At 51.2% G+C, this 27,809-nt stretch overlaps 1 protein-coding gene across 11 annotated transcripts; it reads right to left on the bottom strand.

Annotated features, from left to right (window-relative positions):
* Positions 1-27,747, bottom strand: CASC3 (CASC3 exon junction complex subunit). Of its 11 annotated transcripts, XR_007353808.2 has the most exons (16): positions 27,502-27,746; positions 22,897-22,924; positions 22,481-22,518; positions 20,200-20,358; positions 19,953-20,104; positions 19,245-19,421; positions 18,099-18,796; positions 14,231-14,295; positions 13,849-13,963; positions 12,674-12,772; positions 11,175-11,389; positions 9,569-9,697; positions 8,436-8,569; positions 3,353-3,504; positions 1,756-1,898; positions 1-174 (listed from the first exon to the last, which is right to left on the bottom strand). XR_007353808.2 is itself a non-coding variant. In XM_048829732.2 (14 exons), exons 1-13 carry the CDS (start codon positions 27,724-27,726, stop codon positions 9,367-9,369), a joined length of 2,136 nt encoding a protein of 711 aa, XP_048685689.1. In that variant the 5' UTR covers positions 27,727-27,746; the 3' UTR covers positions 6,750-8,569; positions 9,326-9,366. The 11 variants fall into 11 exon arrangements, 6 of the variants coding, with proteins under 6 accessions (XP_048685689.1, XP_048685690.1, XP_048685692.1 ...); XR_007353807.2 differs by having other exon boundaries at positions 1,756-3,504; XM_048829732.2 differs by lacking the exons at positions 1-174; positions 1,756-1,898; positions 3,353-3,504 and adding an exon at positions 9,326-9,402 and having other exon boundaries at positions 6,750-8,569.
* Between the last annotated feature and the right edge of the window lie 62 nt (positions 27,748-27,809).

Raw genomic sequence — 27,809 nt, 5'->3', positions numbered from 1 at the left:
TAAAAGTAACAGCTTTGGGGGGCTCTTTATTTGCCTTCTGCTTGTTGAGCTTTTAGGGTGCTCTGGGGTCCCCATGTGCAGCTTTTTCCACAGCCAGGAGGGCTGGGGACTTACTGGCTCTGTCAGAAGGAAGGCTGAGATCGGCACAGACCCACTTGACTCCAGGAGCTGGGGCTTTAAGGAAAGCAATGATTATCCTGAGACTCACGACAAAACCATAAGAGTTGGCCACGCTGCGCCGCTCCCCAGCTCCAGGCACCGGCCAAACGGACACCCCAGAAGCAGGGCCGCCCAGCCAGGCCGGAGCAGCGCGGCCGACAGAGGAGATGGGGCTCAGGTGTATTTTGGGAGATCAACCAAAGCTGGAGCCGCCTGGGGCCTAGTGAGCCCTTCGGGGCTGGCAGAGGGTTCACCCCTGGGCAACTGGCAGTGAAGGCCGCAGCAGGGGGGAGCAGTTACTCGCTGTGTCAATCACCTGCTGGGGGAGACATGATGCCGCCAGCCAGGGTGCCCCCTCTCTTGCAGCACCCCCAAACTGCCCCCTCGCCCCCAGTCGGGGGGAGCTCAGAAAGGGGGACCCAGCCTGGTGAGGGGCCAGGGGGATGTCGGTGCCAGCAGGCCTGAGGTAACAAACGGGCCCAAATATCTGTCCCCCCCCCCGGCCATGCCGCCCTCTGCAGCTAGCACAGCATCTGACTCCAGCCAGTGGCAGGGAGTTCCACAGGCCCGTCACGTGCTGCGCCGAGGAGCAAGACTCATGGGCAGCGGGGAGGACGCAGGGACCACAGGGAACATGCCTCGTCCGTGCTCCAGCGACCGGGCCCCGCTGCCTGGCTCCGAAAGCCGGCCGGACTGGGACTGGGGGGGGGGAGTTGGGAGGGGAAGGGAGCCCGGGGGGATCTCATCAGCTCCTCCCGGCAGGCGCTGTGTGTTGCCATGTTAAGCCGGTTGCTTGGTAACATCCTCTAGGGAAAAGGAGCCAGAGCAAAGCTCCTTCCCCGTCAATGCCAGACGGAGCCCCCCAGTGCCGGGCCTGACGCCCCCCTGCCCCTTCCCCGCAACGCCTGCAGGAGGGACCTGGCTCCTGGCCCCAGCTGGAGCCAGGGGTGCGCGTGATCTTCTGCTCCTGGGTCCAGCTTCTAGCTGCACTACCTCAGAAAGACCCCCCCCATGCCACCCCACTTCTGCCCCAACCCCCCCTCTAACCCCATGACCCCAAAATCCCCTGCCCCCAACACCATCCCCCCCATAACCCTCTGCCCCCAAAACCTTCCACACCCTGGCTCACCAACTCTTCCCTTCTCTCTGTACCCCCCTGCAGGGGGTGGGGGGCTGTGACCGCACTCTTCAGGCGGAGCTTCCTGAGCCCAAGGTAGGGGCTCCCCACTTCCCTGCTAGCTGGGGTGACTGGCTGGGCCTTTGCCCAGGTCTCTGGGGCCTCAGCGTGACCCAGCTACCAGCAGGCCTGAGCCAGGTCTGGGGCCGACAGGCGGGCTGAGGCTAGCAGGTCCCCTCCCTCCTACCGGCTGTGGGGTAGAAGGTCTCAGCCCAGCATGACCCAGGGGAGCTGATCTCAGCCCCACTCCTCTGCAAGTGGCACTGCTGAGGCCTGGCAGCCTGTGCCAGCCCCTCCCCCAGGGACTCAGCTGCTTTTAACCCTAGCCCTCCCCCCCCCACCCGGGACCAGCAGAGCCCCCCCCCATACCCCCCGGCTCTGCACACCACTGCAAGAAGGAGCAGGGCGACAGCACGTACCAGCTGAGCCGCAGATGGGAGTCGAGAGCTGCCTGCCACGCAGATGGTGCCGGGGAGTTGGAGAAGAGCTGCCAGCCGGGTGCAGCTGAGACAGTGCCCGGCTTCGTGTTCAGAGGGGAGGGTGCAGGCTGGGCCCCAAGCACCTGGTGGGACAGAGAGTGGGCACAGAGGGCACAGGCTGGTGCCAGCAGCTGCTGGGGAGGACCCAGGAGCTCTAGGCCCAGGACTTTGATGGATGCACCTGCCCACTAGGAGCAGGGCAGAGACCCACCCTGTTCAGCTCCCATAACTGTCCCAGGGAACGAGCGCACCCGATATTCCAGCCCCACTGCGCGGGCGTCTCGCGAGGGGACAGAGTCCTTGTCCACCTGAGCAGCCAAGACAGAGGGAGGGGATATGGGCACAGAGCTGGGACCCAAAGCCAGGAGCCCCGCCCCACCCCCCATACCCCTCTCTCACAGGAAACACACCTGCCCTGACAAAGCATTGCTGGGATGGGGGCTTTTGCAAATGGATTTATTGGCTGCTGCTAACTCTCCTACCGAGCCAGGAACTGGATCTGCCCCCCAAACCGGGCATGAAACGTTCAATTTTCTCAAGCAATGAAAAGCAGCCGGCGGGGAGCGGAGTGTGAAGCTTCCGTGGCACCGTTCACAACAGACCGTGCGGGGGAGGGAAAATTACAAGCATTCAAGACAGGGAAATGTTCTGTTTGAGCGAGAATTTTAACTGGTTTTCACGCCGCAGTGCTGGGAGTGAAAAGGGAATTTTACCCTCCCGTTTCAGAGAACAAGATCAGCCTGTGTGGAAAAAATACAGCTCCTCCACGGGCTTCAAGCCGGAGCTAGGATCCCCAGTCACAGCCCAGGACCCCCCGCCATGGCAGGCAGTGTACATTATTTATTAGGTCTGTTATGATAGCACCTAGGAGCCCCAGTCATGAGCCCCACACCAGGTGCTGTAGAAATCCAGGACAGAAAGATGGCCCTGCTGCAGAGCACTGACAATCTATCAACAATTCGCTGAAGAGATGGGGAAACTGAGGCAGGGGGCACCATACAGTCACACAGCAAGTCCATGGCAGAAACAGATCACAGACCAGGAGGCTTCACTTTCTAAGCCCCTCCTCATACCCCTCTCCCAAAGCTGGGAAGACAGAACCCAGGAGAGTTGAGTCCTGCTCTGTCCACCAAACCCCACTCCCCACCCAGTCCAATTCCAGCTTTGCCCCTCTCTGCCTCAGTTTCCCCTCTTGCCCCTCATGTATTTAGGCTGTAAGCTCTCTTGGGAAGGGTCTGCCTGTACAGCCTCACCCAAGGCCCCTGGCTGCTACCCTGATGCCCCTCACAGAGGTGCCCTGCAAAACCAGTTTCACTCAGGGAGGCGCAGCAGTCCCCAGGGGAAGCTGCTGGCTGAATCCTCGAAGAGCCGTGCTCCAGGGGGTTTCCCACATCGCCCTCTGCAGTATCGAGCTCGGAGTCACTTGTGCACGCAGCAGGGCTCTGCTGCGTGGGACTGGCCCCAGCCGGGAGGTCACAGCCAGTAAGCAGCTCGGCCCACTCACACCCAGCTGCCTACAGCGAAGGGGCAGTTTCACCTGGTTTACCAGCTGTCGGCCCCACAAGCCGAAGCAAGATCCCAGCCCCGTGAGCAGCAGGGTCGAGTGGCCAGGACTCCTGGGCAAGTCACGTCCCCTCGCCACAGCTGGCTCGCAAGCGTCAGTGCCAGGAAAGCTTTGGACCACAGGTGCTAGAGGAACAAAATGCGAAGGTTTCAGTGTGATCCGAGAACAGGTGCTGGTGTCCCTGCTCTCCTCTGCAGCGCCCCAGCAAGCCTTGGCCCAGCCCGACTGGTCTGTCTTGGGTCACCGTCCCTTCCTTGCAGCTGGGGTGCAGGTGAGACGGGCTGTAGCAAAGGGCTGCGCTGGCTAGGCCTGGCTTAGCAGAGGGGGCAGGAAATGAACGGAGAGTTTGTAGCTCTTGCTGTGGGAGGGGCATGGAGGCTAGTGGTTAGAGTGTAAGGAGGCCTGGGTTCATTCTACACCTGCAGCGAAGACCCCCTCAGCTCCTCTGAAAGGGCAAGGCCTGCCCAGAATGCTCCTGGGAGGGGCGGCCTGCCTGCTCTGCACCCTCCCGGCTCCCAGGGTGCGTGCCAAGCCCTCATTCCAGCGGCCGGGCCACCCAGCACGTTTACTGGCGCTCTGCAGCAGCACGGCTCCCGGTCTGCTCATCGCTGCCTTGGGCAGCATTTCAACACGGGCCCTTCCGAAGGTGGGGCGAAGGACAGGGAACCTCACACCCTAGGCTGGCTGCACCCTGCACCCGTGACGCAGTGCCAGGGTGCAGAGATCAGCACTCATTGCCAGCACCCAGCTCCTCACTTGCTTTGCAAGGACCTCCAACTGCCTCAGCAGCTGGCTACCAGCAACAGCCTTCCAACAAGCCGGGCAGTGTAAGTGGTTTGGCTACCATCGACTGTGGCATCTGCATTGGCCACAGCAGCCGCTCTGGTCTGTCGGGCACACCCCCAAGTTCCTCCCATGCAGCTGGGCCCATGGATTTTACCCGCCAAGGAAACAACCCTTTCATGAAAGCAAGTTGTAGGTAAGAACTAAAATAGCTCCTGGCGGCACTTCAGCGACCATGTCCAGGAGGCAGCTGAATAGCCACGCAGGGGCACTGACCGGCCAGGGAACTGTTTCTCGTCAGCTGCAAATCGGAACAGAGACCTGGAAAGCAGCTGGTAAGAGCAGGCAGGAGTCAGTGAAGAACAGACCATTGTAGCATTCCAGTCAGCATTCCACACAGGAGGGCAAGCAACAGAATATTGGCAACATGTACAAGTGCTAGAAATCCAGCGACTACGAGGGGTGAACTAGAGCGCGGGGCATTCAATGAGGGTATGGCTGTAACAGACAGAGTGGTAACCTGGTGGAATGAGGATAATCAATGGGATGTGGTAATACCAGGGCATAAAATAAGCAGGAATGACAGAGTAGGTCATGGTGTGGGGGAGCGGCACCATACGTGAGAGAAAACATCCAGTCAAATAAGGGAAAAACCTTTAACGAATCTAACTACACCATAGGAGCTCAATGGCTAGAGATTCCACGCTTGAATCAAAAGAGTGGAGCAGAAGGAATATCCTACTGACCACCAGATCAGGATGGTGCCAGGGACTGTGAAATGCTCAGGGAGATGAGAGAGGCGACAAAGGCAGAAAATGCAGTAATAATCGGGGGTCCTCCAAGGAGCTGTAGTGGGGCCTGGGCTGGTCAACACATTCATTAATGATTTGGGAAAGCAGGTGAACAGTGAGGTGGCAAAATCTGCAGATGATACAAAATGACTCATGGTCGCTAAGTCCAAAGCTGGCTGCGAAGAGCTACCAAAGGATCTCACTAAACGGGGGGAGAAAATGGGCAGATTCGTATGGTAGGTTCTCCATTCCCCATATCATCTGAGTAGCCCTTCCTTGCAGTTTGAATTCCCTCTTTCTTAACCATGGATATTGGAAAAAGTAACCCCAACTACATATACAAAACAATGGGGTCTAAATTAGTAGTTACCGCTCAAGAAAGATCTTGGGAGTTGCCATGGACTGTTCCCTGAAAACATCTGCTCAGTGTACAGTGGCAGTCAAAAAAGTGACCTGAACGTTAGGAACCATTAGGAAAGGGATCAATAAGACCGAAAACATCAGAATGCCACTATATATATCCATGGTACGCCCACATCCTGAACACTGCAGGCAGTTCTGGTTGTCCCATCTCAAAAAAGAGATACTAGAATCGGAAAAGGTGCAGAGAAGGGCAACAAAAATGATCAGGGGTCTGGAACAGCTTCCATAGGAGAGATTAAAGACGACATCTGAAGACAGGATGCTGGGGTAGAGAGACTCTTGGTCTGACCCAGCGTTGCCGTTCTTAAGTTCTCCTTGAAAGGGCTACAAAATTCTCTGCTTGCCCCTGCTGCCCTCTGTTGGCCAGCTGCTAGCACACAAAGAAGGGCTCTCAACTCATGTCTAACACAGGCCATTGCCCTTGAGGGTTGACAGAGGTTAAGTGTCTTGCTCAAGAGGCGAGTTCGGGACCCCTGCCCTGCGCTGCGCCAGCCCGCCCCGGACTGCAGATTGCACTAGAGCTACAGCAATCGCCGCCGTGGAAAAGGAGAGCCCATGCCATGTGACCCAGTTGCTCCCCACAGAGCAGCGTTTGGGAACCTCTGCACCAGACCCATTCATATATTCCACAAAGAGGTTTAAAAGCTGCCCACCCCATCTGCCTCTCTCAGCTCTGCCCACCTCCAGCATCTCACCCACTCCTCCTACGCTGAGCCCAAAGGGAACCTCAGTGCCTCTCACGTGGGCCCAACCGAACAGCCCAGGGTAAGCTGCCTCCATGGTACGGATTCTTTCACAACCTATCCCAGACACCAGCGGAAGCCCAGCCCCCCTGGCGTGCCAGACGCAGACAGCCCTGCAATGCTCTGCGGAAGCACGGCGCTGGATGCAGGGTCGTTACACTCCTGCCGAGCGCTATGCAAGTGCGTGCTCAGCACCACGTAGGCAGCCGCAATTCCACCGCACTCTGAACAGTCTTGTTTTGTAGCCCCCTGGATGTAACACACAAACCACGGCGCGAAGCTACGCTTTGTTCTGCTGATCGTTCACGCAGGGAGCTGAGGGCACGAGGGCTCAACTTCGGGAGGGAGAGGGCAGTGACTGCATGATTAAAAATGGCACTTAGTCAGCATGGAGAGGAGCATGTGGGGAGCTTCACCAAGTGGTAAGAACGGGATTTGGTTTTCCAACAGTGCTAGAAGCTTGGGGAGGCGGAAATTAGGGTGGTTCTAATACCCTTGTTTTCCAAGCATTTCTGAAGTTGTATGGCAGAGGGGACATCCGCCCTTCCAGACGATAGCTCAATACCAGGTCTCGTGGCAAGCTATTGCTGAGACCACCCTGCAGCACGAAAGACAGACCCAGAGCACCAGTTACTTTCTAAGATGTATTGTCATCTCCACCTAGTCATTACAATGTTGGTTACAAGTGCGCACTCCAAAAGAACAGGAACAAAAAAGCCATCACAGTGTTGTTAGGACTAGAACGTCAGTCCCGCGACCGATATGTTAAATGATACATTTCAGCCGTAAGGCAGAGAAACAGTTTACATTTAAAATGTAAAGGATTTGTTTTAAAATGCCATTTGAGTTAATTTCAACTAAGTACAAAAGGTTGTTAAATTACAAACACCAACAAAAAAGTACTTCCATTCGAAAGCCACATCTGCGTGAAACGCTCTCAACCCGAAACAGGCAGGTGGGGGCTCTTCCTCCCTCTCCCCGTGGCTGGGAATTCACAGGCCAAGACACCGCTTGCTTTATAGTAACTCGCTGAACGACTCAGATGCGCGCTGCCCCAACGTGTCCAGGGCTGAATAGCAACCTTTGTGCCAAGTTCCCCTAACGCAATTTGCAAACAGCTGAGAGGCCAAAGCCAAGCTTGAGTGTAGCTGGGAGCGGTGCAGCGGTCCCTGCAGGATCTATGCTGCAGAGACGCGACCGCAGATCGCTGCGGCATGGGCAAGCCAGGCTGCTCCATCAACCACAGTGCTGCAGGGCCAGGCTTCGGACTCCTAAAACAGGGATCAAGGCTATTTCAGAGCTAATGGGAGAGGAACCGATTTATGGTATGTGCACAGCCAGTGTTCCTCCTTGGGGATCAGACCGAGCAGCCCCCGTCCTTGGAAGTGGATCTGTTAAGGCTGGTTGCATCACCTTCCACTTACACAGAAGCAACACCCAAGTGCTGGGTACAAATTGTACACAGGATTATCCTGCCGAGCCGGTTTGCCCAAGAACAAGGCTGAAGGAAAAGCAGCCTGCAAGCAAGAGGACAGCTCTTCAGAAAACCAAGGGCATGCCTGGAAAGCTGCATGCTCCTCTTTGGGTCCCATTTAGTGGAGAGTCCCAAGGCAGCAGGAACTCTGCCTTTGCTGGATGAAGCGTGCACTGGTGGGGCAGCCGAGACTGGACTTTGCCCTGCCTCGGCGCATGCTGCTTCCAGTCTGTTTCAGGTTGAGAGTTTGCACACACTTGGACAACAGAAACTTCCCACAACACAGTTACCAGCAGGGCTCGCTCCAGAAAGAAAGAGGAGGAGCTTCTAAATTAAGTGGTGACAACGGCCAGCGTGTTCCTGTCAGACTGCTAACACTCAGCGGCCCTTTCCCAGACATCTAAGCTTAAACAATGGCAGAAATAAACTTGCTAATTTCAGAGTTGAAGAAACAAAGTAACATCAGATATTTCCTTGGGGAGGTGGTTACATTCCTGGCTATCTGACCAACAGAGATTCCTATAGCCAGCTTAACAGAAAGGGCCAGTTCGTTTTTAAAACAAAAAACCAGGACAGAACTAAGCCAGCTTCATTCAATATGCTACGATGGGAAAAGGCCAAACATTTAATAACAGGGGAAGGGGAATCACAAGAACTTGTAACTAAGGAGCGACCCTTGTGTTCAGTATTTCAACGCCCTCCATGACCCAATGAATGGGGGCAGCGGGGAGAGAGGCGGTTTGCAGGAGAGCCCCACTAAACACCTAAGAGGGAAGAGTGCCCGGCCCTGGGCACAATACTGATGCGGCAGGGCGCTGCAGGTGGGGGCCCGCTGGCCTCACCTAAGCACGGAGAAGGGGACGTCTCTTGAGTCAGAGCTTCCTGCTTGCTGGCGGTGCCGATTCCGGGGCTGGAACTTCTGAGGTGGGTGTCCCTACGTATTGCTCCTTTCCTTCGATTTTTCACTTGTGCTGTCCTAGAGGGGGAGGATGCAAGCCACAAGGTTAGCACGCTCTCCACACCATTCACAAGCTCTCAGCACAGGGTCACTTTTATCACCTAGGTGGGTCAAATGTTCCCCACACCAGGGCACTAGAAAGCAGCCATCGTCCTCCCACCGCCCTTTGTCTCGGCTGCGCCACCAGATTCAACCTCCAGGATCTCACTTCAAGGCAAACTCTGTCTGCACAGTGGTTACGTTAAATAGGCCAGTGAGGAGATGGGACCTGAGATTTCCTCACTGTTACTGGTTAAAGCCAGGCATCTCGGAAGCACCTGTTATCAGAGGATCTCAAAGCACTGAACAAAGGTGCACATTCTTCCCATTTTATGGATGGGAGAAACTAAGGCCCAAGGTCACATAGTGAGTTGTGGCAGAGCCAGGAATCGATCCCAGGCCTCTGCCTCTTCTCCTGACGCACGGAAAGCGACCCCGTGGTTCTGCACACGCTGTGACTGAGGCTCAATAAACTCTTACTGTGCACTGGACGACATTTACAAGGACACCAAAACACACACAAGTGCGTAGTGCTGGAGAGGGTAAATGGTACTCAGCAGAGAACTGATTCTCATCGTCTCTGTACAGACTTTAAACCTGCCCCTTAAGCCTCTACACGGTCAAGGGGTCAGCATTTATTTTTCTCAAGAAATCACAATTTCCTAAGTGAGAACTGGATTTTAAGTATCTTTTTCTCTAAACAAAAAGGAAACCAAGAGTCAACTTGGGACTTACTTTGTACGTGGGTTTAGATTTAAAGTATTTAGAAACTCAAATTAACTGGAGCCCTGCTTACAACCTGCAACGAGAAGCTGGAGTTTGGGACACGTCAAAAGGTTAGACAGTTGAAGATTTTCTTGAAAACAACACATTTCTTGAGGGGGGAGAGGGAGGGGGGGAGAGAGAGACATCGCAGGCCACTGGGAAAACGGCTCCCACAGGGTCTCCCACAGCAGCGCACGGCAGAGGGGTCAGTACCTCAGGAGGCGGCGGCTTGATAGTCACGGGCTGGGATGTTCTTCGTGGAGGAGAAGGTTTCGGCTGTACTTGCTGCTGGACAGTGTTGTAGTAGGTGACCCCTCCATACACCTGGGCCTGGGCCTGCATCTCCCAAAGAACAGAAAGGGTCAGTTCTTCCTGACATGGGACAAGACGCAGGGTGCAGCTGCCCAGGCGTCCGCAGGCTTCGGCCTGGCTTTCTTTAGAGGGTAAAACAGCTTTAAAAACAGCATCCTCTAAAGCCAGAAGGGAGCAGAGCTGCCCTGGGAGCGCAGCCGGTTAGGGTTCACGGTGCGCTGCGGAATGCAGGTGCCAAGCTTTGTCTGCAAACACCTGAAAAAGGAGTGAGCTAGAGGAGCACACTCCACTCCAGGCGGCTTGCCCAGGCAGTCCAGGGTCACTGGCAGAGGCCTTGCTGCCAGGGTTAGTTGTCTGACTGGGTCAGCCTACAGCGAAGCTGGTTGGATTCTTAGATGGTAAGGTCAGATGGGGTCATTATGCCCTGCATGGTTTTTCCACAGGTCATATCATGTTTCCACTTTAAAACAACAACTGGTCTGTGCTCAAGGTAGCTGATAATTCCCCATCATACCCAGACCATGTCCAGGAGCCCTGGGGTCCTGTGCTTACTCCAGCTCAAACTTTCTCTTTTCAGCTAGGCCAGCAGAGAAGGGAAAGGTCAAAACTGTTTAGGCAGGTTAAGAAACTGCACCTCTTTTGTCTTGCCACTGAGTGTCACCCGTGTGCCATTTGCAAGACAGCCTCAGCGATAGGAGGTTCTGACCTGCCACAACTCCCATCATTAGCAGGATGCCCTGGAAAAGCTCACACGCCCCCAGAAAGTCAAGACCTCGAGACAAACACTATATGGCTACAGGACTTGAGCCAGTGGACGTACAGGCCTGGCAGTTAAGAGAGAGCCCCCATTTGGCTTCCAGCAATTCACACAAGAACCTTTCCCAAACCTTTGGAACTGTGATGTCACAGAGGTTTTTCCTGGCCCAAAAGTGGCCTCTGGGCTACCACATTGCTGAGATCACAAACACCAGACCGTGTCCAGCCTGCTGTCTTGGTTTACAAGCAAAAGGAAGTAGGCTCTAAAAGAGAATCCTGTAATTCTCTGTGCCTGGCTTAGCTTGGACCATGAACAGACCCATCTAGTTAATGTACTTCTAGGCAGCTTCAATTTCCTGGTTCTCTTGCCCTGGTAGAGAATTTAAATTCTTGACCCAAATGATACAACCACCACATGCCATCAGGGAGTTTACAACTAAAATTCAAATGCGGTCCCAGTGTGGGTGAACCAGGGAGGTCAGATCAGGCTCCTTCTGTTCCCCAAAATGAGTAGGAAGCAAGATGTTTTCCTCATTCATGCTCTTTACTAAGATTTAGTCTTAAGTCTGCTTTAATAACCTAGTGTGTTGCCTCCTCTAGGGAGCAACCCCACATGGCAGGGAGACCAGCTGCTACTCCAGGCTGTCTCAAAGGCCTTACAACATATGGACCCAACCGGGATAGGATTCCATAGCTCCATGCTTAAAAAACTGCTGCTTAAGACAACCGAAGCGTGCTGTAGCCAGCTTACCTGTGAGCTGGGATACAGATGGGGAGGTGGTGGTGGTGGGAGTGCTCCTGGGGGATAGGGGTAACTGGGATTCCCAAAATTCATGACTCCGGGAGGGGAGAAATAGGTGGGTGCGAGCAGCTGCTGTGGGGGCGGTTGCCCAGGAGGCATGGAGACTGGTGGAGGATATAAGCCAGGGTTAGCCAAAGGTGCTGGTGTCTGGTGTGGATGTAAACCTAGGAAGTGAAACAAAATAAATCCATATGGAATGTCACCTCTGAAACCAACGCATCCTCGGAGAAGGCTGGGATTGTTTGGTTGCCAAAGTGAATTAGCATCTCTGGGTTAGCCTTGCTCTGACCTTCGCTATCTTAATAAGGAGGGCGCTTATAGAACAAGAGCACTTTGTGAAAGACTGCTTGGCTCGCGATCATGACAGACTAACTCCTGCACTGTTTAAAGACAGGAAAGTTCACACACAAATAGCAGAATGCTGACAGCGGCCTCCAGTTTCCCAAGAAAGTGGTGAGTCTCCTAACATATGGATCATATTAAAACGGACTGGACAGTGTACCAGTAAGTTACTTACTATGGGGGAAACAATCCTGCATTAGCCTTTGGGCAAGTCGAAGAGACCTGCTGTCTCCCTGATTTCTGGGATCCTTCACATCTAATTGCTGCTGGGTCAGAGAAGCAACAAAGCATTTCCCATCCAGAAGGAGGAGGGGGATGGGCTGCTTCAAGCTTTCCGTTAAAACGGGGATGAGACTTAGCCAACTATTCTGCACAAAACCAGCAATGTTCTACCCAGAAGTTTCCAAGACACCCTCAAGAGGTCTTGGACCTGCACTGGCCATAAGCAAAGGAAATGCAGCAGTTAACAAAACATATTTACATGGACATATATGACATTTAACAAAGATCACATCACTTATTCATAGCAGCACCATGGGAGAGAGCATGGGGGAGAGATAGCTCAGTGGTTTGAGCATTGGCCTGCTAAACCCAGGGTTGTGAGTTCAATCCTTGAGGGGGCCATTTAGGGATCAGGGCAAAAATTGGGGATTGGTCCTGCTTTGAGCAGGGGGGTTGGACTAGATGACCTCAAGGTCCCTTCCAACCCTGATACTCTATGATCTAATGCTTAAGAAATGGATACACACCTTTGTCAACCTTCATCTCAATATTCAGAGATGCTACCGTAAATGGCTATGAAATTGAAGGGCCTTTGATTTTAGACTTAAACAGATCAGCAACGTTCACATTGCGCTTTCCATTTTCAAAATGCAATGCAGATGCCCACTAGTTTAGCCATGAGCTGGTAGGTGAATATGCCTCATTTTACAGATGGGGAAACAGAAGTTAAATGCCTGGGCCCAGGCCAGAGGGAGTCTACATCAGAGCTGGATTACAGCTCAGGAGTTCTTGATTCCCAGGCCTGTGCTCAGACAGGACCTTCCCCAAATGCAAGGTTAGCAAGTTTGCTGGTGAGGGCAGGGAGGTGAGAGACGGTGGCTCACCTGGATGTGGGAGGTGCATTTCTGGCTGTACAATCATACCCTGGGGTGGCAACGGGGCAGGATTCTCGCTGTGTGTGTAGATTGGTCCCTGGAATTGCACTGCAAGAGAAAACGGTTTGCGAGGAAACAAACGTTATTTAGCTTATTCTGCTGTAATGAGAGTCACGTTGATTACAGAAGTCAAAGAGAGCCACAGCATTTGAGAGCTGTTGTATTAGAAACGCTGCCAACTGCGTATGCCATCCAGTAATGGGATCACATGCCCAACAGGATCCCAACAGAGGGAGGGCTCCCAGCTATCTCCTATCTGTAATGGGGGGTGGAGGGTGAGAAAACCTGGATTTGTGCTGGAAATGGCCCAACCTGATGATCACTTTAGATAAGCTACTACCAGCAGGACAGTGGGGTGGGAGGAGGTATTGTTTCATATTCTCTGTGTGTATATAAAGTCTGCTGCAGTTTCCACGGTATGCATCCGATGAAGTGAGCTGTAGCTCACGAAAGCTCATGCTCAAATAAATTGGTTAGTCTCTAGGGTGCCACAAGTACTCCTTTTCTTTTTGCGAATACAGACTAACACGGCTGTTACTCTGAAACCTATCTGTAATGGAACACACACCACTTACGTAGCTTCCTCCTTTAATGCTTTGAACTTCTAGACTGATTTTCAGCATCTCATTTACTCCCCAATCTTTCCCTCATAAAATGTCAATGAAATGATTTCTACCATGTTTCAATTTCCACTTCTCATGATCTAGAACAACGGCTGAGTTTCCAAAGCTGCAGACGACCACACAATGATGAAGGTAATGGCGGTAGGTGCTTTACAAACTAGGGCAGAGATTAAATCCAGAAAACTCTTGTCATGGACGTTTAAGAAAGATTTCAGGAAATCATTTCATATTAAGCTTCGAAATTGTAACCATCTCTATATTGGATCTATAACTAGTTGACCATGTCCCATTTAAGAGGAAGGATCTCTTCAAGTACTCATGAAAAGCTCCCAATAATTAACTTGGTTTTATGTCTGTACGAAAACACCACATATCCCTTCCCACTGATGGAGCAGCTTCTTAAGTAGCCGGGAACCCCACCCATCCCCCCCACTGAAAGCTCATTTCTGAGTGTGCTAAAGAACTGAGTGAAGAGGAACTGGAGCTGCAGAGGTCACTCACATGGATCATAATAGTGCCCTTCCATGATGCTGATGTGCATGGGGGGAGCAGGCTCTGGAACTGGTGGCCGCTGACGCTGGGATGAGTAACGTTTTGCACGGCCCCCCTGTACTCCCTGAAAGAGTTCAAAGGCTTCTGTGAGCCACAGAGAGTTACAAAGAGGAATTTGTCACTGCTCTATCCAGCATTACCCACCCAACCTACCTGGAAATCTACATTCAGCTTAAAAAAACAAAATGGTAAACGCGTCTACACAAGGAAAGGAGAAATGCTGGTGTGCCGCAGCCAGGTTCAAACCATTACAGCACAGAATCAAATCAACACGTTGACTTAAAATTACTAAAAAGAAAAGTTACACTCCATACAAGATTCCCAGCTTTACCATTTCCTCCATCCTGTTAAACGGAGGTGGTGGTCCAGCTCCCATGTGCATATGATTAGGAATACCTAGGAAAAGAGAGACACTGGTTACTAAGTCTTACACTTGTCTTCAATAGTAAGTGATCTTATGCATCAGAGGCATTGCTAGAAGTCATCTGCCCACTTACATGAAACGCAGTACAGAAAATGTCACTGTTTTAGAGGAGTTACTGCAGTAAGAACAACATATGCCTTGCAAACTTCAGTGAAAATGTATATATCATAAGGAGCTTTGACGATGATAACGTCCTTAAAACTACAGCAGGTATTAGAGAAGTTAAGGTTTTATACATTTCAGTACTGAGTACAAAGGGACTCTACAATTATTTTACCATTGCGCGATTGGCTCTGTGGCTGTACAAAGTATATATGAAGAGGAGAATCCTGAAATGAAATATCCTGGATAAATTATACAAGAAACACAGACCAAGTCTGCTAGCTTCTTCCTAAACACATCTTGGCTTCAACTCCTACTCTCAGATGAAAGCTCTCACCCTATTGGGAGAGTCTGGGGCCAGGATTGTGTCTAGATCATAAACAAGCATCTTTGTGGAGCCCTATAGCTCCAGTTGAAACTCACTAAGCAAGACAGCCCTTATCATGGGTTTCTAATCATCTGTTTTCAAATTCAAGCAGCAGCAGGTCACACGCCAGGAGTTGTGGGGACAGCTGGACAAATTTAGGAGTGTGATGGGATGACAGGGTTGCTTGTGATGGTGGGGGGCAGGGCTCAGCAGCCATGGGGCTCACTTCCTCTTTACATCTCATGTTCCCAAAAGCTCATGCTTCAGGGATCCAGCCAGCCCCACACAGGGGTCAAGGAAGGGAATGTATTTGGAGTTTGTTCTGGAGATGGGCACTGGCCGGGGTGGGCCAGGGCTCAGAGATGGCACCGAACATTCTCTCTCAGGCACTTGGTTGGCTGGTTCTTGCTCCCATGCTCTAACTGATCGCCATGTGTGGCGTTGGGAAGGAATTTCCCCCAGGTCAGATGGGCAGTGACAGGGGGATTTTCACCTTCCTCTGCAGCATGCAGGTCACTTGCCAGGATTATCTGGGGGTGTCCCATTTCCCAGCCACTGCAGGGACCTCAGTACCCCTATTCTCTGTCTATGGCACAAAATAATCTAGTCTCCTGAGGGCTGGGATACTTCGATCTCATTCTCGCTGGCTGGGGTTAGCCTGCGGCTGCGGTGGTGTGGGTGGCCTGTGACAGGAGGTCAGACTAGAAGACTGGGAGGTCCCTTCTGGCCTTGAACTCTGACTACATGTAAAATCTCAATCTCCGTGTCATAGGTTTAACCCCCCACCCCCACCCCAAGTGCCCTCATGTGGCAGGCCACGCCACAAGTGCGTCTGCCTCAGTTTCCCCTGTCAGGCAACCCAAGGACTCCAACTTCAGCCTCTCTTGCTTCAATAATGCCCTTCCTTGGAGCCGTTTTATTATGAAAACCAGAGTGTAAATTGTCCAAATCCCGAGTTCTAATAATCCATTTATCACCCCCACTGCAAGCAGTCCTTAAAAATCACATCCTCTCGGCCATTCCACAACACATTCCAGCATCTTCCACCACCCCCGGACTCTGTGTCAGTCCTCCTCTGTCCCTCTGCCAGGACAGCCACCTTAGCTGGAGTACAAACCTGCTCCTCCCAGCAGGAACCCCCACTGCCTCTCTGCTGGAGATCAGCCTCGCCAAGGGAGCATCCCTCACGCCCCTGGCCCCCCTGCTGTCAGCCCCCAGCTTCAGGTCTCTGGCTTAGACATTCATAGGCAACTCTCTCTGCTGCTCTTCCTGCCTTCAGCCCTGCCTGGCTCTGGCCCCTACTATTACCTCCAATCCCCCAGGCTCTGCCCATTCTCACCGGCTGCTTTTCCTGACTGAACCAGTGTTCCCCGAATTACTTGGGGGCTCCCTCTCAGATTCTCCCAGATCCTTCATAGCCCCTTATGCTGTCCTGAAATCTTAACTGGCCAAACTGGGAGCAACTAGTCTGGCATAGGGCAGCTGGATCTGCTTCATTTTCTGGGGCCGGTCACCCTGTGACAGTCAGAAACTGATCAGAGCTACTTCCAACACAGTGCGAGTGAGCAAGGCAATTATCAGGCATGCACAGGTACCGGTTACATTGTTAATATATGTTTGTGTGTGGAATGCCTCCCAAAACCTGTTCACCTACCCAAATTCCTCCTAAAAACTAACTCCTGCCATCGCCTCCAGGAGATGGGAGGCGGCAGGAAAGGCTTGCTACAAGGGGATGCTCAGGAAAGTTAATCCAAATTCAAGGTGTGAATGAAAGTGAGTAGTTAAACCACATTAAACCCTGGTGTGGATGCTCTTTATTCAGAACTAAAGTGGCCTTAAAAAGAAGGGAATTATCCAGATACACACAAGTCTCATTGATCATGTGGTAGGAATATTACCAGTTGTACTGGTACAATTATACTGCAATAAAACCTCATATGGACACTGGACACTTATTCCAGTGCAAACGGATTTTTCTGGTTTAGCTTAAAGCCCTTCCCCCAAAAAAGGCCACCCTTCATCAGCATAAGAGTGTCCACAGAATGACTTATGCAGGTTTGACTGTATCCAATTTAAAGTCCCACCTTAGCTTACATTGGTCTAACTTTCCTGGGTAGCCAAGCCATGAGTGCCCTTGCTTCAATCCTGCCAGATTCCACTCCAGGCAGCAGGAGAAACTGCCTAGCACCCAAGCTCAGTGCACAAGAACAGAGGATTTCCCATTCCCAATCAGACCATTGGTCCATTTAGTTTGCGGTACCAGGCTACACGTAGCTAATTACGGAACGTTGTACACAAAAGGAGGATAATTCCTTCTGTTTGTCCCAGACGTACCGCCCTTCGGTTTCATCGAGTATCCCCTTGTTCTCACAACATGAGACATGGCAAGAGAGGGAATGATTAGTTCTTATCATACGCTCCCCAGCCTCAAATTACTCCACTTATTTTCTATGAATTCCAGGTTAAATAACCCCTCTTTCTGGAGGGTTGGGAATCTCTTGTCATTACAGGAGTCTTCGGCAGCTCTCTCGAAACACTGTTTTGGGACCATATCAATCTCTACTCCTATCTACGGGGAGGCAGCTTATACCAGAACATAGTACTCCCAAGGAGAGTGTCATTATTATTCAACATTCCACACGTTGTTTGCTTAATCCACTCAACCATCCCATTGATAACAGCTGCTTTTTACCGGGCAGATATCCTAAAGGACCCATAAGTCTTTCCCTACTTCCTCTCAAAAGATGCTCCACATTTAGAGCCCTTCAGCTCCTACAAGAAGTTTACATGTGTTTACGTGCATTAATCCTCCCCGCATCATGCTGTCCAGTCTGTCTTTCAGTCTATGTGCAGTTTCACAATCCTTCTGTTATTAAACTAAGGAACTTAGTATCAGCAGCAAACCAACTGATGTCTGCAGACAGGCACCAGTGACATGCAGCTTTTGAGATTGAGGCGAGCCAGCAACCCGCCTAACAGCAAGGAGTGTTGGGGAATGCTTGTCAAATACAACAATGTAAATTCTTATTCCTCTGCAAAGGGCCTTGGGACCCTTATCCATGGAAAGCAGAGAGGATCTGATTTAAAGCGTTCTACTCCAACCAAGAGTAAATCACATGGAACTCAACGTACCTACCCCTGAGATCAAAGCCTGCAACTCCAGCAAGCTAGGTGCTCTGGCACTTACGCGTAGACAATTAACCTATTCCTCAAGCTCCGATTAACTGTCAGACCATTATAGCCACAGCAGCTGTGCTGCACTCAGTGGGGAAAGCCAATGAAAACCCAATGGCCCATGGCACTTACCCCGAAGTTCCCGAGGCGGTATGAACGGAGGCTGTCCTTGGGTCCAGGACTGCTCGGTTAGATTCAACTGAGTCATGTCTTGCTCGAGTCCATCCATGCTGGATTCTACTGGTGTCTCCCAACTACCGGCCTTCGCAGGCGGAGGGGGCGTCACGACCTGCACTGGTTTCGGAGGCACAGGTGTCAATCCCTCTGGAGGCGGAACTTCATCTGCCAGCTTTCCTGCATCGCCAGCTTTATTCCTGGTCCTCCTGGCCCGGGAATAGGATTTCTTTTCGATGGGTCTATCTGGTGGCGGCTGTACAGAGTCTGTACTTGGGGTCTGGCTTTCCAAAATGATCTCTTCCTTCTTGGCAGGACTGCTGTGAACATGCACACTCTCTGCTTCAGGAGAGGGGTCTCTCTCCGGGGCTTGTTCAACACGCCTCGCCCGGTAACTGCTCTCATGTTTAGCCTGCTCACCCGTTCGAGAGAGGTGCTGGCTGTTTGCTTCCACAGCTCGGTAGCTTGGACGGTTCTCTTTGTAGCCACCCACCCTCGGAACGTTTCTGGCTGGGGGCATCCTACCCATACCTGCGGAGTGCCGGCTGATGAAGGTTCGTGTCGGCAGCGGAGCACTATCAGAGTCCTGGTGTCTTGGAGGCTTGTTTTGCCTCTCGTTGGCCCAGTTTGGCTCTCGCTGCGGAGGGCTCCCAAACCTTAAGGGGTGGGGGAGGAAACGCAAAGGATCAGAAACAAACCCCTGAGTTGCACCACTGGGAGGTATTTATGAGCACCAGGGCTGCAATTACCCCTTAAGATCCTTTCCCAAAGACAATACACCAAGGCAACCTATTCTACCTGCCCATCCTCGAGCTGGCTTCCCCCAGAGCCTGAAGCTTCTGCTCCTTAGTAATACCAGAATCCCCACAATTCCAAGGCATTCCTCTCCCTGAGAAGCAGCACCCAGATAGGCCAGGAACCTGAGTCTCAATCTGACGCGGATACAGCAGAACATCATGCACCCATTAGTTCTTTGCCCAACCCCCGCCTTCAAGTCCTTCCCAGTTTGATGCTTAACATCTCGGTGGCTGCAAGAAGGCTGATCTTTCTCCCCAGTACATGAGGGGCCTTCTGATTGGACTCCCTAAGGCTTTGGCAACTCACCGTGGTTTGCGCATCCTCCTCGGCTTGATGTCGTCGGGATTGTGAGCCGACCTGATGTCATAGCCGTAGAGTGCAATCAGCTCCTGCCTGCTTTTGGGGGCTTGCTCATCTTCCCGGAATTTGTCATGTTCCCAGCGGCCCTCGTCTTTCCATAGCTTTCGCTGGCGACCCTTCGGCCTGGAGCAGGGATATGGAGAGACCCAACAGGTCTTTGCAAAGCCAAGGATATGTGGGTGGAATGGGCATGGACGTTCCAGACAGTACAGAATGCAAACAAAGGCTGCTTATTTCTCGGAAGGGGTGTGCATGGGAGACTGTGGAACACCTCCCCTTCTCCAACTCCATTCGCAGACTTTCAGGACTCAGAGAGTCTCTGCCCTGCCAGCTTGGGGAGGTAGACAGGATTTCCTTGGGAACCAGCCATTAGCACTCCTTTACATCAGCAAAAGGGTCACAGTTCAGCAGCAGGAGGCTCAGTGCGGGCTTTGGTAGCATTACCAGTTCCTGCTGCCTTAGGAGCATGTGAAACCAAAGCCAGGCCTGGCAGAACTGGACAACTGGGCCACCACATGGCCACTTCTCACAAGTCTTCGAAAATCTCCCAGTCTGCCAAGTATTTAACACGGAAGCCAAGAGCGGTGATGTTTTAGGTGCTGGCTGAGGACTCAACCTCTCTTTAGCCAGGGAAATTTCATGAGTTTTACCTACCTGACTTCCTCCTCCTGGGCCTGTCCTCGGAGATCATGTTCAAAGAAGAGCCCTTTGCGGGGTATGTAAGCAGGGTTCTTCCGATCCTCATCATCATCCAAGTGCTTGGGGACCTTTTTCCCAACTTTATTCTCAGCTGGTTCAGTGCTCTCCTATCAAAATCAGAGAACTCATTACACTGCAGCAGCCCTTCTAAGTACAGCCAGCCTCAACCCCAGGGATCCCACAGCACACATTAGATATCTACCTGCCCATCCCCGCTTTGTCTCTCGCCAGTCACAGCACCTTTCGGGTCAGGTTTCTCTTCCCCTTTCTCTGCTTTTCCTGTGGATTCACTGGCATTGTTACTCTCCTGCTTCAGCTCCACCTTTGAGCTTTCCTCCTCACTGTACTCCCCTTCCTCAGCCTGAAAACAAACATCCAGTTGCTGAGACAAGATGACGTTATGTTAGCAGCAGATTCCCCAGTGAGTTATAGACTATGTGCCTAGATCTCCACAGCTCCAGCCAGCCCCCTATCCAGTACCTCCTTCCAGTGCTAAAGAGGGCCAACCGTTTAACACAGAGGAAGGGAAGACCAGACTGATTCCTTTCTCCACAAATACCACAGAGCAATCCTAGGCCACCAACAGTCTAGAAGAATTCAGAGTAAATGTGGAAGAAAAATCACAGTGCAACCAGAGCCTCTGATCTCTACACCACAGAGCCATTTTTTTTTGTACAGCACCGTGAGAGACACTACCAAGGGGGGGGAGGGGGGGAAGGGAGGCTCATGCCATCAGGCTCTGCTGCTCACATGGACCAGCTCTCCTTTCCCCCACTGAAGTACTGGACCCAGCCACTGCTGGGTTTCTGAACTCCCTGGAACTGCATGGTTGGCTGACTCCAAGCACTCTGCTAGCAAGAGTCTGACCTCGTTTCACCCTCCGGGAGACTGCAAGCCTTGCTCTGACTGGAATCCACACTAAAAATAGTATTTGCACGATTAACACGACGACTGCTCTAGTTTCCCTTTCAATGCTGCGTGTTCACATGTGAATTGCTGCTCCTTTTATTTACGTTTGGAAACACAGATTTTGCATTATATTTAGGTACAGCGGGAGAAGAGAGCTGTACTTAACTCACATAGCAGGGCCAGTACATTAAAGTCATGGGGTGTAGGGGGGGGTTAGTTCAGTTGCTCTGGAGCTATGGTTATTGGGTCCCTAGAGCCCCATTATCTGTATTTTCCAGAGATTTAGCTGCAGTTTGAACACAGGCCTCTGTAGAGAAAGTATTATCCTGAGCAAGTCGGAAAGGGCACACTACGGAGAGAGGGGAAGAACTCATGATTTCAGAGCCCACTTCCCCCCACACATTCTTACCTGGCTTTGGAGCCTGCAGCAGCCCCCGTGCATTCACTGCAGGGAATGATACACTGAAGCAATGGCATGCCCAGCTATATACTTTTAAGCAAGCTTCCTCCCCGCCCCTTTCTCTGCCCCCCCACTGATTGTTTTGAGAGCTCTTTTTCCCCAGAAAGTTTCACTGAGCTATGCAGCACCCCATACACCTCAGGGGAGAAGTGTTTTGACCCTAGAACAGCTGGCAGGTGGTCATGGCCACTAGCAAACTTCCCAAAACATCCTTCAACCTCCTAGTCCTACTGTCATACACAAACCGTCCACGGGGCACTAGGCCAGTTTGCTGTCATGGCTGCCTTACTGAACAAACCGGCTGTCCTCAGTGACACAAACAGAGGGAATTACTGACAAGAAGTGTTCTCTTTTGTGAGAAGTGAATGGTCAGGCCACATTACTGGACACAGCTCAGCCTCAGTATTACTCTTTCAGCCAAAGAATAAGCTTTTCAAGTTCAATATTTATGTCTGAGTTACAGCTAATCAAGATATAGCAAGAGCTCTAATCCCCTTTCCTTTACCTCCTGCTGCCGTTTTAAAGTCTGTCCCCTGATCTGTACCATTTGTTTTCACAGAGGAGCCAGGCCTCAATTTTAAGTCTACTAGTACTGTTTGTTGGCAGGGCAGCTCTTGGACCAGAGACCCAGTCAGTTTAAGGCAGGCTAGACAAAACGCTAGATTCACAGATTCCAGGGCCAGAAGGGACCATTGGGACCTGAACGCTTGATTAGCAAAGGTCAGAGACCCACCCCCAAATAATTCCTAGAGCAGAGCATTTAGAAAAACACCCCACCTGGATTTAAAAATGGCCAGTGCTGACCACCATTGCCCTTGGTATCCTCTACTAAGATAATATACTCTGGCACTGGCCAGAGGGACAGACTTGATATCACTCAGTGGGATTTTCCATTTATAACTTTGACAATTTATGCAACACAGCCAGCCCCAAGTACCACACAGGCTGGATGCAAAGCCTTGCCTGTCATCCCATTTCTTGAGACAAAGGGAAACTCTCCAGCCAGGGTCAGTAGGACTCAGCAAGGCATATGAGCTGGTTTCTGTGCTAAGATGATGCACGAAAAAGAAGCTCTGAAGACTATTCTAGGTGTCAATATAAAGAATACACTCACCTCGGAGTCTTCTGCACTTTCATAATCCGAGAGAACAGCTAGAGAAGAGAAAAGGGAAGTTTGGCATAAATGCTGCAATAATGGTGTTTTCTCCAAACATGAATTAGTTTTGAATTGTAACACTTAGGGCATAACTCATCAACAGTCCAGTGTACAGACACACAAAGCATTCAAACCACAGACGTGCTAAGCATTAATATTAAACTGGCCCTCAATCTCCCAGCTGAACAGCATAACCAATGCTGGACCAATGCTCCATCTAGCCCAGCGCTAGATGCTTCACAGGAAACAAACAGAACAGGCACTCAGACTGTAGCAGGGGAAGCAGACAGACAGCTGGCCTTTCAAAGTGGCCTCAGAATAGGCATCTCACTTCTCCCTCCCAGCAGGACAGACCAAAGATACTTATTACTCACCATCTCCTTCGATGCCATCTTCACTTTCCTATTGAGAGAGACAGACACACACACAGACATATTACTAAGAAGAAAAGGAGTACTTGTTGCACCTTAGAGACTAACAAATTTATTTGAGCATAAGCTTTCGTGAGCTACAGCTCACTTCATTGGATGCATTCAGTGGAAAATACAGTAAGGAGATTTATATACACACAACATGAAAAAATGGGTGTTATACACTCTGTAAGGAGAGTGATCACTTAAGGTGAGCTATTACCAGCAGGAGAGTGGGGGAGAGGGGGAACCTTTTGTAGTGATAATCAAGGTGGGCCATTTCTAGCAGTTGACAAGAATGTCTGAGGAACAGTAGGGGTGCGGGGGGAACAAACAAGGGGAAATAGTTTTACTTTATGTAATGACCCATCCACTCCCAGTCTTTATTCAAGCCTAAATTAATGGTGTCCAGTTTGCAAATTAATTCCAATTCAGCAGTCTCTCGTTGGAGTCTGTTTTTGAAGTTTTTTTGTTGAAGAATTGCAACTTTTAGGTCTGTAATCGAGTGACCAAAGAGACTGAAGTGTTCTCCGACTGGTTTTTGAATTCTTGATGTCTGATTTGTGTCCATTTATTCTTTTACGTAGAGACTGTCCAGTTTGGCCAGTGTACATGGCAGAGGGGTATTGCTGGCACATATCACATTGGTAGATGTGCAGATGAACGAGCCTCTGATAGTGTGGCTGATGTGATTAGGCCCTATGATGGTGTCCCCTGAATAGATATGTGGACACAGTTGGCAACGGGCTTTGTTGCAAGGATAGGTTCCTGGGTTAGTGGTTTTGTTGTGTGGTGTGTGGTTGCTGGTGAGTATTTGCTTCAGGTTTGGGGGCTGTCTGTTAGCAAGGACTGGCCTGTCTCCCAAGATCTGTGAGAGTGATGGGTCATCCTTCAGGATAGGTTGCAACAAAGCCCGTTGCCAACTGTGCCCACATATCTATTCAGGGGACACCATCATAGGGCCTAAACACATCAACCACACTATCAGAGGCTCGTTCACCTGCACATCCACCAATGTGATAGATGCCATCATGTGCCAGCAATGCCCCTCTGCCATGTACATTGGCCAAACTGGACAGTCTCTACGTAAAAGAATAAATGGACACAAATGAGACATCAAGAATTCAAAAACCAGTCTCTTTGGTCACTTGATTACAGACCTAAAAGTTGCAATTCTTCAAAAAAAAAAAAAAACTTCAAAAACAGACTCCAACGAGAAACTGCTGAATTGGAAATAATTTGCAAACTGGATACAATTAATTTAGGCTTGAATAAAGACTGGGAGTAGATGGGTCATTACACAAAGTAAAACTATTTCCCCTTGTTTATCCCCCCCCCGCACCCCCCACTCTTCCTCCGAAGTTCTTGTCAACTGCTGGAAATAGCCCACCTTGATTATCACGACAAAAGGTTCCACCCACCCACCCCCCACCAGTAATAGCTCACCTTAAGCGATCACTGTGGTTACAGTGTGTAACGTAACACCCATTTCAGAGTAACAGCCATGTTAGTCTGTGTTCGCAAAAAGAAAAGGAGTACTTGTGGCACCTTAGAGATGCATCCGATGAAGTGAGCTGTAGCTCACGAAAGCTCATGCTCAAATAAATTGGTTAGTCTCTAAGGTGCCACAAGTACTCCTTTTCTTTTTGCGAATACAGACTAACACGGCTGCTACTCTGAAACCTTTAATCACTATGGATCTTTTGAGGAAGAGGCAGCCTACACAGAAATCATGGGCTCCCTTAATAAAACTGGAACCAGACTGCTGGCTCAGAAGGTTACTGGGGGATTATTTAAATTAGTGGCTTTCCCCCAGCCTACATGGGCTGAGGAGCACTCAGCTCAGACACACGACTGCTAAAGAGGTCAGAAATATAAATGTTACGCTGTATCCAGTAAAATTAAGACTGAACTGGAAGAGGAGATCAGATCACAGAGGTAAATTCCAGAAAAGTAGCAGAGTATCAGACCAAGGAATTTAATAAAATAGGCTCATGATCAAAAATAAACTGTCTATATATTAATGAGAAGCCTAAAAGCAAAAACAGGTGAACAATGAACATGCCCGAAAACAGAATAGGAAAGTGGCATAATAGGTCTGATGGAATGACAAGATACTATAATACCGGTCTATAAACTGCATAGGAAGAACAATTAGATTGGACAGGTGGGCAGAGCAATATCCTAAAAGAGTTCACAAAAATCTACTGAAAAAGAGGAAGACAGAACAAATACAACCCCTAAGAGTTATACTACTGGCCTCCTGATGAGGAAAAGACAATGACAAACGCAAAGAAGAAATTCCGTGAGCATGTCAGAAACATAAAACCAGAGAGAGAATTGTTAAGTCCACCAAAGGCATACAGCCAAGGCAGAAAGAGTGTTTTCAGCTGAGATGTATACAGTCACTGAAAGTTGTAAACACAGTGGTATCCATATGGCTGACAAGCTACAAAAACACAAGATTAAATTTTAACACAATTTCACTCAACACCATTTTACCTGACTGAATCCATTTCAAGAGTCCCGTTTGTTTTACATTTCTCTGAAGTCTTATTTGGGGTCAAACAATACACTTATCAGCTGACCTGTCAGTCTTGATAATCATGTTAAGCTTTGCTAACTAGCTGTAAAATTTCATGAGAAAGGATTGTGGACCAACAGATGGAGTTATTAATCTAAAGTCCAGTCCCAGACCACCTGAACTAAATCACCTGAGCAACAGTGTCTGTACAATCTTTACTGCTACAGTGGAAAGAGATGAGGAAAGACATGGTCCTGGAATGAAAAAGGATTACTGATACATAATTTTTCAAGTCAATCCAATAGTGGTTCCAGCCCTACTCTAATGTATGAGGATGTGAAAGGAGGATGTGAAAGAACTGTCTACTATTCTGCCCCTTAATTGTTACCTTGCCTGTTTGGATCAATGGTTTAAGTCATTTCTGTAGCATGTGCATGAAGGAAGGACAGCAGGGGTGTGTGTTGCAAATAAGATCTTTGAACACAGACTAACAAAGTTAAATCTTACTGTGCAGCAAAGATCAGTTTGATAAGGGGAAGGGTTAGGAGATGGAATCCAGGGTTTCTAATCAATTCCTCTCTAAATACTTCAGCCCTACTATTCTGAATGAGGGAAATTTAGCAAGATTTTTAGGATGCTGGGCCCATAAGCTTGTTGCCTATTTACACATTTCTTGTTGCGAATGATTACTTTAAATTGAAAGTGGAAGTTATTAAAAACACACCCATTTGACAAGGATACTGTCAAGTTCAGTATCACTTTAAAAACAAAGGTTTCAGAGGAACAGCCGTGTTAGTCTGTATTCGCAAAAAGAAAAGGAGGACTTGTGGCACCTTAGAGACTAACCAATTTATTTGAGCATGAGCTTTCGTGAGCTACAGCTCACTTCATCAGATGTTTCATCAGATGTTTCATCAGATCCGATGAAGTGAGCTGTAGCTCACGAAAGCTCATGCTCAAATAAATTGGTTAGTCTCTAAGGTGCCACAAGTACTCCTTTTCTTTTTTTAAAAACAAAGCTGTCCTCCCCACAGTACTACCACCATCTCGGATGATCAGAAACAACAGAATGTAAAGACATCTACCCGTCCTTGCTGAGCTCCACGGCAAAGCATTTCACTTCAGCACCAAGAGTTTCTCTTTCAGGGTCAAGCCATGCTGGTGTTATGTTTGGGTTGCAAATGCCCCAGGTGGTATTTAGCATCCTTCCCTTGAACTGCCTTCGGTTTTACAAAAAGGGCCAGGAGGCAGGCTACCCGCTCACACCACATGCTTGCCCCAGTCACCTCCCCTTACGGACCTGCCCCGTGGGGCTCAGTCAGCCGCATTTGTTCCACAAGCAAGTCCCACCTGCCCCCCGAACCAAGCGGGAGAGGACACTGGCTCCCCCCCACCCAAGCCTCAACACACCAAGGGAAGAGACCTGTCCCCAGCCCGGATGGGCGACACCCTGGCAATAGGGAAACAAGCCCACACCGCCCAGCCCCCTTCCTCTCTGGGGGCCCAAGCTCACAATCCACGGAGGTGACAAGCGCCCCCCAGCCACTCAGACCCCGCCCCCCCCCCAGATGCTGAACAGGGCCAGTCCCCTCCAGGCAGCCCCGGCTCATTTTGAGCCCAATGGCCTGCCCCAGCCTCGATCACATTCTCGGGGACCCCCCCCGGAACGGTCCCAGCCCCTCCCCCAAGGGACGCTCACCCCCCCCCCGAAACCGCCCCAGCCCCTCCCCCCAGGACGCTCACCCCCCCCCCACGGAACCGCCCCAGCCCCCCCCCGGGACGCTCACCGGGCCCCCCGCCGGAACCGCTCCAGCCCCCCCCCCCGGGACGCTCACCGGGCCCCCCGCCGGAACCGCTCCAGCCCCCCCCCCCCCGGGACGCTCACCGGGCCCCCCGCCGGAACCGCTCCAGCCCCCCCCCCCGGGACGCTCACCGGGCCCCCCCCACGGAACCGCCCCAGCCCCCCCCCCGGGACGCTCACCGGGCCCCCCGCCGGAACCGCTCCAGCCCCCCCCAGGCCGCGCCCCCCCGGCCCCCTCACTCACACACTCGGACTCCTGCGGGCTCTTGGCGGCCCCGGCCGCGCTCTCGGCCCCGCGGCCCCGGCCCCCGGCCGGCAGGGTCCCGGCGGCGCTCCGGGCCGGTCTCGGGGGCGAGGCGGGGGAGCCGGAGCGGGCCGCGCCGGCCGGTGAGTCGACGCTGTCGGAGGCGGCCGAGTCGGACTCGTCCTCGCTGTCCTGGGAGGCCCGCTGCCGCCGCCTGTCCGCCATCTTGGAGGGTTGGGGGTGGGGAGCGCGCAGGGACCGACGGGACGGCGAGCGGACTACAGCTCCCAGGATGCACCGCGGGGGCA

The sequence above is a fragment of the Caretta caretta genome, chromosome 27 (assembly GCF_965140235.1).
Source record: "Caretta caretta isolate rCarCar2 chromosome 27, rCarCar1.hap1, whole genome shotgun sequence".
Lineage (NCBI taxonomy): Eukaryota > Metazoa > Chordata > Testudines > Cheloniidae > Caretta > Caretta caretta.
The sequence above is the reverse complement of the archived record's forward strand: the minus strand, read 5'-3'. Positions and strand labels throughout refer to the sequence as shown.

Excerpts from the sequence above, each read along its gene's own strand:
- CASC3 (XM_048829730.2), bottom strand. The coding sequence starts at position 27,726 with ATGGCGGACAGGCGGCGGCAGCGGGCCTCCCAGGACAGCGAGGACGAG. Across the intron at positions 11,390-12,673 it reads AATGCACCTCCCACATCCAG|GTTTACATCCACACCAGACA; the intron begins GTGAGCCACCGT and ends TTCACTTCCTAG. Across the intron at positions 8,570-9,568 it reads TCAAGCCGCCGCCTCCTGAG|GACAGCACAAGTGAAAAATC; the intron begins GTACTGACCCCT and ends CTCCCCCTCTAG.